The sequence below is a fragment of the Chenopodium album genome, chromosome 20 (assembly GCF_948465745.1).
Source record: "Chenopodium album chromosome 20, dcCheAlbu1.1, whole genome shotgun sequence".
In the NCBI taxonomy this organism is placed as follows: Eukaryota; Viridiplantae; Streptophyta; class Magnoliopsida; order Caryophyllales; family Amaranthaceae; genus Chenopodium; species Chenopodium album.
Window position 1 is genome coordinate 3,118,700 of NC_137853.1, and position 16,105 is coordinate 3,134,804.

General features: G+C 37.5%; 2 protein-coding genes across 2 annotated transcripts; one reads left to right on the plus strand and one right to left on the minus strand.

Moving 5' to 3' along the window:
* Positions 1–108: 108 nt before the first annotated feature.
* On the plus strand, positions 109–13,784 carry LOC145596613 (regulator of nonsense transcripts 1 homolog). The gene is made up of 29 exons (XM_081652814.1): positions 109–904; positions 3,716–3,967; positions 4,095–4,265; positions 4,652–4,702; positions 4,829–4,921; positions 5,097–5,192; positions 5,362–5,412; positions 5,503–5,621; positions 6,102–6,210; positions 6,554–6,676; positions 6,764–6,835; positions 7,858–7,929; positions 8,015–8,081; positions 8,295–8,437; positions 8,515–8,586; positions 8,790–8,918; positions 9,128–9,283; positions 9,413–9,526; positions 9,652–9,750; positions 9,835–9,912; positions 10,308–10,442; positions 10,715–10,789; positions 10,888–11,005; positions 11,094–11,458; positions 11,545–11,607; positions 11,699–11,770; positions 12,327–12,458; positions 12,543–12,662; positions 12,938–13,784. The coding sequence occupies exons 1-29, from the start codon at positions 335–337 to the stop codon at positions 13,091–13,093; spliced, it is 3,873 nt and encodes a 1,290-aa protein (XP_081508940.1). The 5' UTR covers positions 109–334; the 3' UTR covers positions 13,094–13,784.
* Positions 13,785–14,775: 991 nt separating this feature from the next.
* Positions 14,776–15,504, minus strand: LOC145599171 (uncharacterized). The gene has a single exon (XM_081655580.1). It carries the CDS (start codon positions 15,502–15,504, stop codon positions 14,776–14,778), a length of 729 nt encoding a protein of 242 aa, XP_081511706.1.
* Positions 15,505–16,105: the final 601 nt, after the last annotated feature.

A 16,105-nucleotide genomic window follows, 5' to 3' on the forward strand; every position in this document is an offset into this window, starting at 1 on the left:
TTTGTAAATCTAAAAGCACGTGAGTAGCTCGTGAGCTAGATGACTTTTTCTTTTTTTTTTTTGACGGAAAAAACCTTATTTTCATCGAGCTCACACAAATCCAACGCTTTTTCTCTCTCCTCATGACGTCTCACAACACCAGCATCCTCCTTTCTTTTCATCTTCCCCAATTTTATTATTCTTCCCTTTCCACCAAACCCTAACCCTAACTTTCTCTCTCCTCTTTCTCACTCTTCTTCTTCATCTTCCTTCATTTCCACCATTGTTAATCTCCCTCTTTCTCTCTCCTCTTAATGCGCCTGTAATTCCGAAACCCTAATTTCCATCAATCGTCATGGATTCAACCCCGAGCAATCTCTACGAAACTGCATCGCAGCCCGATACTGGAACCGACGATGCTTACACTTTCCTCGAATTCAACACTCAGGGTGCTGGAGATGATGATGATGACGACTTCGCTTACCCGCAATTCAACGAGCTTTCGCAACCGATTCGTGCTTCGCCTTCGACATCGTCGTCTTCTCCCGCTTGGCCTACTCCATCAGATTCCATTGTTGCACCGGAAATTAAGGAACCCCATCAAGTTTCTGAGCCTCATTCGGGTTCTTCGTCTGGTGGGCCTAGTAAGGGTCGTGGAGGGGGTGGTGGGGTTCAGGGTGTGGCTTCTGTTGTGGACTCGTTGGCTGCTGGTATGAGTGGGTTGAACTTTGAGGAGACGGCGGGTGATGATGATGGGTTTGTTGATCAGTTTGGGAAGGGTGTTGGGGATTTCTCTGAGCATGCTTGTAGGTATTGTGGTGTTCAGAATCCTGCCTGTGTTGTTCGCTGTAATGTACCGTCTTGCCGGAAATGGTTCTGCAATTCCAGAGGGAATACTTCTGGCTCTCATATTGTCAATCATCTGGTGAGTTTTCTTTTTACCTTTTTTTTTTTTTTTCTGGTTTTTATTGAACATTCATGGTTATGACTTGTGTGATGGTTATTGAAATTTTTGTTCTTCCAGTGTTTCAAAATAGTATTAACGAGTATTGCTGTAGGATGCTAGGGAAAAATAATGCACCTTTCTATATTAGTAATGGTTTTGGATTGCATCTGGTAGATGATTTTTACTTAGAATGATTGAAGGGTAGAGTGTGGGAATGATTTTGATGTTGCAAAGGATATTTTAGGAAAATCCTGTTGTATGTTTAATCATAGATAATGGGACAATGTGGCAAAATTGTGTTTGATTTTAGATGGATGGAGTGGTTTGGTGTATTTGATGCTGATGATTATACATCTACTTTGTGAGGCAAAAGTTGTTTTTGCTTAGCTTGGGACCTGTGGCTGTTTGTCATACTAATGAAGCAATTAAGAATGGCGGGAACCTTTGGCTATCGAATTTAGGGGGTGAGGGCAAGGATGTTTTTGTATAGCTTGAGCCTTGTGGGCTGTGGCTGACTATGATTCCAGCAGATGGCATGTAAATGTTGTAAAAATTGGTAACCAAGTTAATGGAAACATTTTTGTCTTCTAGCTATAATAGAAATGTAGAACATTCTAGTAAAAGTAAGTAGGATAATATTGCCAGCCTATGTGTTAAATACTAGCAATGACTCTGAAGGATCTGTGTTTACTTGGGATTTTGAGCTGTAGGCTATAGGATCTGTTTTTGGATGAGTTTTGGACTTGTCAAGGTTATAATGGTACCGGCATGTGACCTGCTAAGCAGGGTATTTAAGTCTGGTGGGGCCTTTTTTGGTTGTTATGAAGCGTACTTCATTGTGGTTCTGTGTTAAGGTGATGCCGTATGAATTTTACGTCAGGCAGATTGGATATATCAGTATGTTACTACCCTGGTTAGGCATTGTAAGATGGTACAAGATTTGGTTGTTCGGTTCTTTATCAGGCAATGCTTTACAACCTTTTACAGCTTGGAGATTATTGCTTGGGAAGTTGGTGAGCCGATACATGTGTTTGGATACATTGCAATCGGATGAGATAAATCTATGCTTTACAATAGGAAATTTTTTTGGGTGGATTTGACCGTTGGACTAAATGCCGAATATGCATGTAATCCTGTCGCAATGAGAGTTCATATTCGTTATGTGGAACTCTGCAAAGACCTTCAGATGGGATGTAAATTAAGATTCTGTATGTTTTGGTCTGAGTGGCATTTTGTTTTGTACATCTATAGCCGGGGAGGAATTGAAGAAATCTGTATCCCAAAATGTCTGACAAGCTGTTCTATATGCTGATCCACGATGTTAGATGTCATTTCAAGATGCGTCTTCCACTTTTTATCCTGCTATTGGTCTATTGGAAGTATTGTTTGAATTTTAATTCCCATGTAGCAGATAAATGGGTTGATCTCACATTCTCATTAGTATTGGAAAAGCTTGCATGAATTGTTCATTGAACTGTAGCTCACTATGTATTGTACTTTAGAATGCTGTGAAAGCGTCAGATGTGGTCTCATGTTTCTCTTGAATTTCACTTTGTTGTGGAAGCCGTGAAGGGGATGGATTCAAATTACATACCATTTGTTTGTTGTAAAGCGATTACTACAAGCTTTCTTTTCTGATCGTAAATAAAGTGTGTTGTAATGATGTTACTGTACCTTGTTGCACATGGTATTGTTAAGATCAGGAGTCATTCACCACTTGTTAAGTTTGGTTTTCTTTGCTGAAGGTAGATTGGGAAGGAATAGTTCATTTGTGGCTCGTAGCGTTGTTTGTTTCTGTATCAATTTTGGAACTTGACTTTTCTATCTCCGAGTTAGCCAATTTTTGAATTGCATGTTGATTTAAGTAATGTTTAGTGTAACTTATGGTTGCTTCTTGATTAATATATTTTTCTAAAATCATGTGTTGGTATAGGTACGTATAACCAATGTTTTTTTATTTTGTTAACTTTCTTTCCAAGTTCAGTAAATAACCGCCATGTCATAGAAGTTAAATTTATCCTGCTTAATTGAGCATGGTCTAAATCTTGTGAAAGGGTTATGAATAGAAAATATAATGACGTGAAGTTTCTTGTATAATTTCCTAGAGAACTGCTTTATAATTTTAGATATGTGACAAAATCTTAGGTGTAATATTTGTATGTTACATGGTTATTGATGGTGAACAATGAACATAATGTTAAACTGATTTGGTGCAGTACTGGGAATGGAAGAAGGGGAAGGATCTAATATTTTTATATGCACAATCTCCAAGGAAGTGAGGAGAATGATTTTGAACGTATTTGACTTCTTTGGTCTGTGGATGTAGTATAATATACTACTGAGATAGTTAACATCCTCGAAAATATATGCAGATCTATAGGCCTAAATCTTACATTCTGAACAGTTCTTCTATACGTAGTGAATAGCTTAGCTTTAACAGTCAGTAAGGTTTTTTGGCTCTTCATTTCTTATGTTGGTAGCCCCAACTGGAACAGCACTTGTAATAGTTCTCTGGTTTATAGTTATACATAGGTCAAGCGTGTTTTTCTTCCTCTTACGTTATAATTATACATTGTAGATGTTCTAGTAACTTTAGTACATGATTGTGTGGTATTCTTTTCCTTCTAAATACTTTTTGATGTTTTACATCCATTTAACAGGTAAGTTGAGTGTCTTAACAAGTTATTCTGAATGACTGAACTTCTTGCTGTTAAAGTCTAATTTTGAAATATATGTAAGACACTACTATTTCTTTTTACTAAATTGCTCTTCCAAACTGGTCCGTTGCAGGTTCGAGCAAAGCACAAGGAAGTTTGTCTGCATAAAGATAGTCCATTGGGAGAAACAATTCTTGAGTGTTATAATTGTGGTTGCCGTAATGTTTTCCTACTTGGATTTATTTCTGCCAAGACCGAGAGTGTAGTCGTTCTTCTTTGTAGGGAGCCGTGCTTAAGTGTGAATGCATTGAAGGATATGAATTGGGATTTGAGTCAATGGTGTCCTCTAATTGATGACCGCTGTTTCCTTCCATGGCTTGTAAAGGTAAGCGTGTTAATTTTTTTATTTTTTAAATATTTAATTTGAAGTGCTTTAGAACACAGTGAATTGTTACTTATCAGGGACGTTAAACGTGAATATTTTTTCTTATTTTACTGGTTGCCTTTTGCAGGTTCCATCTGAGCAAGAGCAACTTAGGGCCAGACAGATCAGTGCACAGCAAATAAATAAGATTGAAGAGCTATGGAAAACAAATCCTGATGCATCTTTGGAGGATCTTGAGAAACCTGGTGTTGATGATGAGCCTCAGCCTGTTGTTTTAAAATATGAAGATGCTTTTCAGGTTTCTGAAGTTTTACCTTGCTCTCCTTGGAAGACAGGAAAACTGTGCTTTTTCCCCTTTTTTTTTTGAGAGAAAAGGGGGGGGGGGGGTTGTGATGACGTGAGAGGACCTTTTGCATTTGAAATAAATGTTTACATTTGAATTTTTGTCTTATTTGTTTAAATTTAAAAGCAATCTGATTTTCAATCATGCGAAACCGTGGTTATGTGAAGTGTTGGTTCTCACTGTCTTTTGTGAATTGATGTTTTTGTTGGGGGGGGGTCTAAGTATTATTAATGTGAACTTACCCTTTCAAATTGTCTTTTTGGGTGCATATTAGTTATTTGATCGTTTGAATATTCTTTGTTTATATATCTGGTGTTATAATTTCTATTGTTTGTTTGCAGTATCAAAATGTATTTGCCCCGCTCATCAAGCTTGAAGCTGATTATGATAAAGTGAGACTCTTGTCATATGTTTAATTTTTTGTGCCTTACTCTTGTGTTCTGTATTAATGTTTTAGAAACTTTTATGTTTGTCTTTTTATCTTCATTTAGTGATCACCTGTCTTGAATGCCCTGCAGATGATGAAAGAATCTCAAAGCAAGGATAATCTCACAGTGCGGTGGGATATTGGTCTAAATAAGAAGCGTGTTGCATATTTTGTTTTTCCAAAGGTGGTTTTTATTTTATTTATCTTTGTGTAGTTCAACTTTTGTCCACAGTCCTTATACTTTTGCATTTTTGAAAAGCAGGGGCAGTCATTTGTCTAAGTTAGTATGTGATCTTTTCTCATTCACTTCTGTTATTGTTTTATGGTTCTAAACGTGTGATATGTGCTTTTATTTTTAGGAGGACAATGAGCTGCGTCTTGTACCTGGTGATGAGCTGCGGCTACGTTACTCAGGAGATGCTGCTCATCCTGCATGGCAGTCTGTTGGTCATGTGGTAATTACCATACCTCTTGCTGTTTAAAAAGTTACTTTTCTTTGGTTTGAGTTTGCTCTATGTTGGTTTTCTTGGGAGAAACTTACCTAGACCTATATTTGCTATAACCTTGCTACCAACCAGTATTAGATTAAGTGTTCACTTGCAATGTTTTGTTTTGTGCTTTCAGATTAAGTTGACGGCACAGGAGGAGGTGGCACTCGAGTTACGTGCGAGCCAGGTAATATTGTCTTTCATATTTTAACAATTTGCTTGGGTTCTACATCTGTGGGTTCAAGTTCTCAACCTCAATCTTCTTCGTTGATTTCAGGGAGTTCCAGTTGACATAACTCATGGTTTTAGTGTTGATTTTGTTTGGAAGAGTACAAGCTTTGATCGAATGCAGGGTGCCATGAAAACCTTTGCAGTGGATGAGACTAGTGTCAGTGGGTGGGTTTACCTTTAATCTGATTCCACTTTTAGCATTTATTTAATTTGTGAGTGGGTTAACATTGAAACTGTCAACGGGGCTAGCTCAGAATCTTAGGTTTATGGGTCCCATTGGGTGTCAACTGTCATAAAAGAATATGAAGCTTTCTTTATAATTGTGGATGTTTTTAACTAGCTAACTTGTTACATATTCCTTGGACTTGATTTAAGGACTTATCCTAGGATGCATTATGTCATTATGATATCTTCATTTTACATTATTTTATTATTTAATTGTATCATCTTCATTTTACATAATTTTATTATTTTGTTGTATAATATGTGTTATGACTTAAATTTATGCATTAAGTTGGCTGTGTTGGTTCTGTTATATTGCTGAGATGAATGGGAATGTCTGTGGAATCGTAAAAAGTTGTTAGTATTCAATTTGTTTCCACTTTTATTGCTCGACAAATTTAAGTGTCTTTGAATTTGATTCAGGTATATTTATCACCATTTGTTGGGACATGAAGTCGAGATGCAGATTGTTCGAAATACTTTGCCTCGTCGATTTGGTGCTCCAGGCCTTCCAGAGCTCAATGCATCTCAGGTTTTCTTTCCCTGTGTTTTACAACTATTCTTGTAGTAACATTTCATAGTTGTCCTTCTGAACTTAATGCCCTGGTCCAAAAATATTCTGGTTAACTTTTTTTTTTTTTTTTTTTTTTCCTTCTTTCAAACAAAGCTTTGAGATCTTATGTTATTGACGACCATTCTGCCATTCTTGTTTTTAGTGTTCTTTAGTATAAGCATCGTGCTGGTAATTCTGGATGATTTTTCCGGTTTTGTATTTTAGATGATATCTAAACAAGGCTTTCGTCTAGCTTGTCTTCTTTTGTTACATCAGGTGGTATAGCTGTTGATATTTTGAATTTATCTTTATTTATTGTTAGGTTTTTGCTGTGAAGAGTGTCCTTCAAAAGCCTATCAGTTTAATTCAAGGCCCCCCTGGCACTGGAAAAACGGTTACCTCTGCTGCTATTGTGTATCACATGGCCAAACAAGGTCAAGGACAGGTATTAGTTTTGGCACTGACTTTTTTTTATTTTTTTATATTGGATAATCTTTTGTTATTAGGGTGTTGAATTTTCTTTGCTCTGAAGGTGTTGGTTTGTGCACCAAGTAATGTGGCTGTAGATCAATTGGCTGAAAAGATAAGTGCTACTGGTCTTAAGGTATTTTGTCTTTCTCTTTACTTATCTTAGCAATGAGAATACTTTAAATCCTAGAATTGTCAGTTGGTTTGTAGTGTACTGACTTACACTGCTTCTCTTTCTTTTTACATCTTTGGGTCAACATGCACTTCGTCAGGAAATGTCTATTGTTCAAGATTTCTCATGTTGCATCTATTCTAATTCTATTGTATATTAATTATGTCTTAAATGTAAATTTGTTGCTCCTGTCAAACTTTCATTCTTTCTTAGTGTTCTACTCTTAATTTGTGATGTTCCTTAGCTTTTTTAATTACATGCCCATCTTTGGAACCTTGGTATCTATTATTAGAACAAAGTAGATGCAGTTTTCAATTTATTGAAGGATATAGATCATGAGCTACACTTTGAAATTGTGAGAGTGTCGTGTATTGAGATGGATGTTTAGGAACTCATTATGGGATGGAATTCGGGATTAGATCTTTGGAGGAAAGATGAAGTTTTGGATATTGAGGATAAGATTAGGGAGAACTATTGTGGAATAGATTTCGAAATGTAGTTAATTGGATGAAAGTTGGAGTTCCAGATAAGATTTAAGGGGATTGACTAAGTTGGTTTGGGCATGTGAGACATTGACCATAGGTGGCACTGGTATGGAATTGGAAGGTCGAGGTGACAGATATTTTAAATGACAATTGGGGAGGCTTAAGATAATTTGGATGGAGGGATTTCCAGAGCAAGTTTGCATTGGATAAAAGCTAATTGGTATGACCAATTGGTCACAGTAGATAAATTTTTGGTTCATATGTTAACCTGATCCATTGGGTATAAGGTGTTTGCCATTTTGTTGTTCTGTGCTAGTCTGTCAATTGACCCATGTGTTGCTGTGAATGGGTCTCTATAAAATTCAAAGTGATTGATTGTGTTTCATTTGGCTGGGAAAATCTCTTAGCTTTTTCTTAATGGTGTGATGATTGAGATCTATTGTTTATCTGATTCTGCACAGTTGCTGTAATTTAATGTATCCACTGTACTCTTGTATATAGGTTGTCAGACTCTGTGCAAAATCAAGAGAAGCAGTCAGTTCTCCTGTTGAGCATCTGACACTTCACTACCAGGTTTGCTTTTCTGGTTTTTGTTTTATGTCTCTTATTTGATTCCGCAGCTTTGCTGTAATGTAATGTATATGCTTCGTCCTCTTAGGTTCGACACCTTGATACATCAGAGAAGAGTGAACTTCACAAATTACAGCAACTGAAGGATGAACAAGGTGTGGTTCTGCTTTATTTTTTTTTCCATCTCCTTTCTGGGGTGATGAAAAGGGTTTAGTCTTCGGATTCATTATATTATTCTTGGCACTAATATTAGTGTTTGCTTTCTAAAGGAAGAACCGGCAAAGAATGTTCATTCTTCACTTATTAATTATCTTTTTCTCCATTCTTTTGGATGTGTTGGGTTTGAAATCTGTTATCTGATTTTTCAGGAGAATTGTCTAGCAGTGATGAGAAAAAGTACAAAGCATTGAAGCGAGCAACAGAGAGGGAGATAGCTCAAAGTGCTGATGTCATATGTTGCACTTGTGTTGGTGCTGGAGATCCTCGTCTTGCAAATTTCAGATTCCGTCAGGTATGATTGTGTTAGCCTTGAACTGTAATTATTCGGATAATGTTGGTGCAGCATCGTTTCTCACTCTTCACCTTTAGGTGCTCATTGATGAGTCTACGCAAGCGACAGAACCTGAGTGTCTTATACCTCTGGTACTTGGAGCCAAGCAGGTATGTTTGTGCTCAATTTGACAGGTTTTTGCACAAATTGTCTCATCAGTTGCTCGTTCATAATGTCGGCTCTTGCAGAATGCTAATATGTATGCTTCTGGGTGTCATATTATCAGTTGCTCGTTCATAATGTCGGCTCTTGCAGAATGCTAATATGTATGCTTCTGGGTGTCATATTCTGAAACATTGTTTTTTCCTATAAGGTTGTTCTTGTTGGTGATCACTGCCAACTTGGTCCTGTCATCATGTGCAAAAAAGCTGCTCGAGCAGGACTTGCACAATCTCTTTTTGAGCGCCTTGTGTTGCTTGGTGTGAAACCTATCAGGCTGCAGGTTTGGCACACTATTCATTTGTATCTCTTGTTTCATTATATACATAATAGTCATAAATGCCTTTTTAAATTTTATCTGTCGTGTTTTATTAGGGATTGATCCAATTCCTATAATTGGAGCTATGAAAATCATTATGCGTTTGTCGTTATGTTTTATTAGTACTTCCTAGTGATGAAATGTGGTTGATTTGGTTTTTAATTGAACTTCAGGTTCAGTATCGTATGCATCCAGCGCTTTCAGAGTTTCCTTCCAATAGCTTCTATGAAGGTACACTCCAAAATGGTGTGACAATCAATGAAAGGCAATCAACAGGAATTGATTTCCCATGGCCTGTTCCAAATCGTCCAATGTTCTTCTATGTCCAGGTGTGTGGATTGTGCTGTTAGGTTTTGATTTTTATATTTTGGCAAGGAATCTGAACTAATAATTTATAGCCTAGAGTCTTTGACTTGGATATAATTAATGAATAGTTTTTTCTTTTTTATGATTTACAGATGGGGCAAGAGGAGATAAGTGCTAGCGGTACATCATATCTTAACCGCACTGAGGCTGCCAATGTTGAGAAAATAGTGACTTCTTTTTTGAGGAGCGGTGTGGTCCCTAGTCAGGTATTTAATGTTTCTGTTTACTCCAATTATTTATTTCAAATTTCTGTTTTTCTGTTCTTTATTCTACTTTTTTTTCCTCCTCTGATTGTGTTAATATGTTCTTGTGGGGTTTTGTCATGCTGTAGATTGGGGTTATTACACCTTATGAAGGACAGAGGGCATATATTGTGAATTATATGTCGAGGAATGGAGCTCTCAGGCAGCAACTTTACAAGGAAATTGAGGTAACATATGATAATTAGTTTTCAGTTCCTTTTGTAGCTCTATTATATGCATAAATTTGAGATCTCGTGTTGTCTTTCCTCTAGGTGGCAAGCGTTGATTCGTTCCAGGGAAGGGAAAAAGATTACATTATTTTGTCTTGTGTTAGGAGTAATGAACACCAGGTTTGTTTACCATTCTTTTATTATTTCGAATCCCTTTTAACTGGTTTTTAAAATGATGGGAGTGTGCATTCAGCACGTTGGAAGGCTATTTGTTTATCATTATGCTTACAATGCCCTTTTTAGTTACAATACTCTATCTTCGAGTCCATCTTATATTGACCTTTTGTCTTTTTTAATATTTATTTCTGTGCTTATGAATAGGGTATGTGTGTCCCTATCAGTTGTTGCCTGGCATTTGTTTGCATGTTAAAACTTTTGGCATATACTATAAAGAATTGAGATGCATCTTTCTTGAGGCCTTATATTTTGCTTTTTTTAAAGTTGTTGGTCCTTCTCCGAAACCCTATGTTATAACATGATATTTTCTATTAACTGACTTGCATATGTATGGCCAGGGAATTGGATTCCTCAATGATCCCCGCAGGCTCAATGTTGCACTAACACGTGCCCGATATGGTATTGTCATCTTGGGGAATCCGAAAGTCCTGAGCAAGCAGCCACTTTGGAACGGCTTATTGACTCACTATAAGGTACATCTTAACTTGCTGCCTGTTTAAGTATTTTAGTATTGACTTTGATCTAATGAGGGTAGCATTTTACATAGAATCTAGCTCGCATTAGCAAGCTACGGTATTTGTCTCAAGGACTCTCAACCTTAATGAAAATTACTTTGGTGGCTTTTTAATATCGTGTGCCTTTGTGGGTGGTCTCAAAATTTGTAAAATACTTCAATATTGCTTGGATGCAGTTAATTACATTTGCTAATGTCTGGCTTGCAAAATTTTCCTTTTGTTTGATTTAGGAGCATGAGTGCTTGGTTGAGGGACCACTCAGTAACTTGAAGCAAAGTATGGTTCAATTTCAGAAGCCCAAGAAGGTAAATTTTATTTTCTTTTCCGGCTTTCCATGTCACTAACAGCACGCCTTATTGTTTTTGTAATACTTGGCTGAATTTTTTTCCCCAATTGTTCACAGATTTATAATGACCGTAGACTATTCTATGGTGCAGCAGCTGGTGTTGTGCCTAATGATAATGTTTCATCCGTTTCAACCACCGGTGCTAGTGCTGATAGAAGAGGTAGTCGTGGTAGAGGTATGCGATCATTTTTATCATTGGTTAAACATGAGTTTGGAAGTTGTCATTGCTTTTATCTAAATCACTCTGATGTGGTTTCTTTTAGGCTACATGCCACCTGGAGTGCCCAATGGTACGCACAAGCCAGCAGTGCATCCTTCTGGTTTCCCCATGACTCGAGTTCCTCTTCCTCCTTATCATGGTGCACCACCATCTCAGCCTTATGCTATTCCCTCTCGTGGTGCTGTACATGGCCCTGTTGGAGCAGTTCCTCAAGTCCCTCAGCCTGGAAGCCGTGGTTTTGGTGCTGGACGTGGCAGTTCTGCGCCTATTGGCAGTCATTTACCACACCAGCAAGGTTCACAACAACCTGTTGGAAGTCTTGGGCCTAGTTTCAACTTTCCTCTGGACAGTCCCAATGGCCAACCAACTATTGGTGGTCCATTGTCACAACCCGGTTTTGTTTCAAATGTTAGTTTCTTCTTTATCGGTTTGCTTTCTTTGTGAAATTTATTGTCTTGTTTCTTATGTTGAATTTTTGGTTTGACACTTTACAGATGCCTGTACAAGGACCTAGCCAATCATTCCGTGATGGGTTTTCTATGGGGGGAATGTCACAGGTATAATACCATTTTACAGACAAACTTAGGGCAATGCATTCATTTGATAACCCTTAGAACATGTTCTGATTTTCATTCCAATGATGCCTAGGACTTCTTGGGTGATGATTTCAAGAGTCAAGGATCACATGTTCCTTACAATATTGCAGAGTTTTCAACACAGGTATATTCAGACAATGGAATTTGCATACCATGATTTTTTTGCTGTTTACATGCATATCTCATCTTTTGTTTGTTCTGAATATTGGTTTGTCTACCTTGCTTCTGTATTTTTTCCTGGCCTTTTTTCTAACAATGTATAGATCCAGATTATAGAGTTCTACTATTAAGCTATAGGTTATTTTTTGTGACAGTTGGTGTTTTATTGCCCCTTTGGTAACTGAAGAGTTTGTTAGTTGATATGTTCCGTTCTCTTGTTACCAATTGTTTGTGGTGGGTTTATATGAAAGAGTTGTAGATTCATAGTTCTCTTATATTCTTTTGTTGGTTTATTTTACTTAAATTCTTTTTTCACTCTTACGTAATTTTTTATAGGATTCGTTATATTCTGACATGATTATGGACACAACACTTTTTTCTGACTGAATTGCTGTAAAGTTTTTGTAAATTAGCTGAGTTTGGCATTGTATGTGTGGGACCCGTGTAAATTAGTCTGTGTTAATTACTGTTTCCACTATGGTAAATATTGTTGTGTTTACATAATCTTTTGGTGGTGACAGGCTTCACAGAGTGGATATTCTGTTGATTATGCCACACAAGGACCACAGTCTGGCTTTCCAGGAAGTTTCCTGAACCAAAACTCACAGGCTGGATATTCTCGATTTGGTAGTGGGAGTGATTTTATGTCTCAGGTATGGAGAAGTAGCTGTGTCTCCCTTTGTTTTTAGGCTGTGTTGGTTTTCTTTACTTCATAACAATTTTTTATTTTTTTCAAGGATTATATGGGGCATGGTTCTCAAGGTCTTTTCACTCAAGTTGGCTTCAATGATCCATCTCAAGATGACTCTTCACAAGGCCATTTTGGAGTAGGAAATGTAAACCCCCTTCAATCACAGGTGCGATATTGCTTAAAGATGGGAAGTTTATATACTAGTAATTTTTTTTTCTGAAATTTATAACACTTAAACTTGCATTGCTGATTTGGAAAAATCTTTTAAGGCCTGACTTACAAAAATTTTGAGCCCTTCATTGTGTCTAGGGCTTGGTTGAAGGTTCTCTTTGTAAATTATTCTATATGGAGCCTTCATTCTTTTGTAACTTTATGTTACTGCTTAGATGTTAGATCTTTTATTTGTATATTTTGTATTCTCATATAAGGCTTATTTTGCAGGGCCCAATGAATCCTCTATATTCCCAGCCCTTCACACACTACAACTCGCAACCTTTGAATATGCAGAGTGCTCAGCACCAGCCGCCTCAGTCTCAGCAGCAGGCAGCTCAGCAGGGCCTGAACTCGCAAAACCAGAAAGTTCACTACAGTGGTTGAGAGTGTATGGGAAATGTTGGCCAAAGATGGGTTAGTCTTCAATATCAGCGACTTGATTTGTCCACCCTTGTGCCACCGCGTTATTATTAAAACGGAAACAACAGTTTTTGCTCGGATGAGGTTGTCTATGGTTTTTTTCCACTACCTCAATACTAAGTTGTTGAAGGATGATGGGAGTCTGAAGGAGGACTTTCAGTCGTTGGCTATGGAAACCCTAATATGGCACAGGTGTCCCAAAATAAGGCTGTGAAGGAGAAGGATGACCCCCCTTATCGGTCCTGAGGTATTCTCTTGAGAAAAGGCTGAAATTGGTCATTTTTTGTGGGAGAGATCATTACATGGCTTGGTCTGGTCGGAAAGGGTTCAGAATTGATAGCGAGCTTTTGAGGGGCGTGCAGGATAAAGCCCTGATTAATTCATACAGAAACAGCAGTGAAGTACAGGATTGTGTACAGCAGTGCAGGGAAAGGATTCCATTTTACCATACCCTTTCAGCTCTTCCTGACATGTAATTATACTCTACAACAAAATCAATGATAATAGTATGAATAGAGATGATGGCGATTATTTGGTGTGTTTTGGGTGCATAATCGTCTTGACCAATACAAGTGTGTAAAAGAGTTAAAATCTGAAATTCTGGTTGATTTTATTTTATGAGTTTTTACTCGTGCTTATGGTGTCTGCCCTTAAAGAGTATTGTTTTCTATTAATGAGAAATTGATTGTTGAAAAAAATGTAACAGGATAAATTATCAAATACAAGGCTTAGGGAGTTAGGGTGTTCCTGTTAATGATTTCTTTTGAAATCTTGGTTGACAATGTGTTAAATTACTCTGTTGTAAACAATATCGTAATATCAACTTTTAGAAACATAAAGAGATGGCACTATTGGACTACTGCAGAGCATGAACTTACTGACAGTTTGGTTTAACATAAGAGGCTCATTTCGATATACAAACATCTCGTTTATTAATATCAATCAATCTTGATGATTTATGAACTTCATTTAATCCAAACACGAGTATAATATTACCAATGTGGAATTTAGGATATGAGAGCTTAATCATATTAGATTTAGGAAACCAACATAAAATAATGCCCTGAAAGGTAATATATATGACCATATGTCCATATCCTTCTTCAAACTTCCTGCAACTCTGTAATATAGAAGTAGCTCTCTCAAATTCTCTATGATCCCGCCAAATTACGACACCAAGCCACTCCCATTGTTGAACAATCACCCTGCGCCAACCTTTATCCTATAAAAAAAACTGAGGTCGGGCAGCTACATGATTCTCCTCACCTTCTGTATTCCTGCTTATTGCTTCGCGGTAAAGGTTGCAGGTTGTAGCAAACTGTCATCCTCTCTAACCACATCGCTAACAAAGAGTACAGTACAGCCGTTGTATAAATAGCCATATTATGTTCCTAAAGGTTTCTAGCGAACCATGACAACTAAACACCAGAATCCATATACACCAAGCAAAACATTATTCAATATAGGACATATAAACTTTGGAATACAATATCCACCATGCAACCGTCCTTAAAAATACGTCGTCTCATATTCATTTTTCCCATATGCTAAGAAATTAGTGTAAGAAAAAACATTTTGTACTTACAAATACAGTCATGTAATTAAATAAAGTTTTTTAAAAAAATGTATTTTTAAGGTAACATTTTCTATTTTGGGGGTCTTATAAGATAAACAGCAAATTCATTTGTGCTGTTGGTTTCAAATGACCTAGTTGAACCATATTGACTCCCCAACTCGGTTACCTCAAACCCATGACTCGCCAACTCATGCAAGCACTCAACCGTCGACTCTCTAACCTCGCTAGCAGCCCATATAACCGTATCACCCCGGCACACCATCTTCAGCGTCTTCGCCATCGGCCCCATCAAAGACGGGTCATACAACACATCCGACATTAACACCACGTCAACCCCATAACCCAACTCACTGAGTTGACTCGGCAACTCGTCCGATCCCCACACGAGCTCGCACACCTCAACTCGGCCATCATCCATCCCATTGACCACCACATTATTCCACAACCCGGGTATGAGCGGGGATAGATCGGTTAGCATAACCTTACGAGCACCGAGCCGACTCGCTGTCAACCCCGGCAGGCCCGTGCCAGCTCCAAGCTCAAGCACGGTCTTGCCGTGCAGGCTAAACATCCCAAACTTATTATCATAATGATCATGATCATGACCAACATTTTCATAACGAACCCGAGTTGAGATATGATCTGATAAAACAAGGGCTGAGTCCCAGAGCCATGAGCCGGTCATGACTCGACCGGTGAGCGAGTCACAAACGTGGTCGAGTTCATGGATGATGATGTTATGGTGCGTGGTTGTAGCTGCTCCTGTCGTACCTACATGTATTTCTCGAAGGTGCGACATTTGTTTGGGAGTAATCAGGAAATTTCGTGAGCTTAATTTAGTCAGAATATGTAATATAATGTCAGACTATTTGTTGGAGTATACTTGTATATTCTTGTCTTGTCACATTATCTTGAACATCAACTTTTTTTTTTTTTTTTATCTAAATAGTGGCTTTCACGTTGTTTTAAGGGAATGAATAATTGAAAGTGAGTACAATATCAAAACATGCTCGTAGTAATCCGTGAAATAGATTATATTGTTGTACTTTTTAATGTCATAAGATCGTGAACTCTCGAGAGATAGGATAACTAAAAGTATAAATATTAAATTAAAAAAAACATTATTTACATCAATTGACATGTGATTTTGTCACACATTTTTAAATTAGTGTGTTTCGTGTATGGCTGATCACACCATATAGTCGTATTATAAATTATCGGGTGAGATATTCATGACCGAAAATGCCAATGAGGTCAACGACAATGTATCGATCAATCGATCATAGATTCATAGGATAAACCGATAAAAGGAGTAGTCAATATGACAAAAGACTAAAATAAGGAGAACGTCTAAATCAGACGTAGTAGTAGGTTGGAGTTTGGAGTCGAAAAGCGTTACT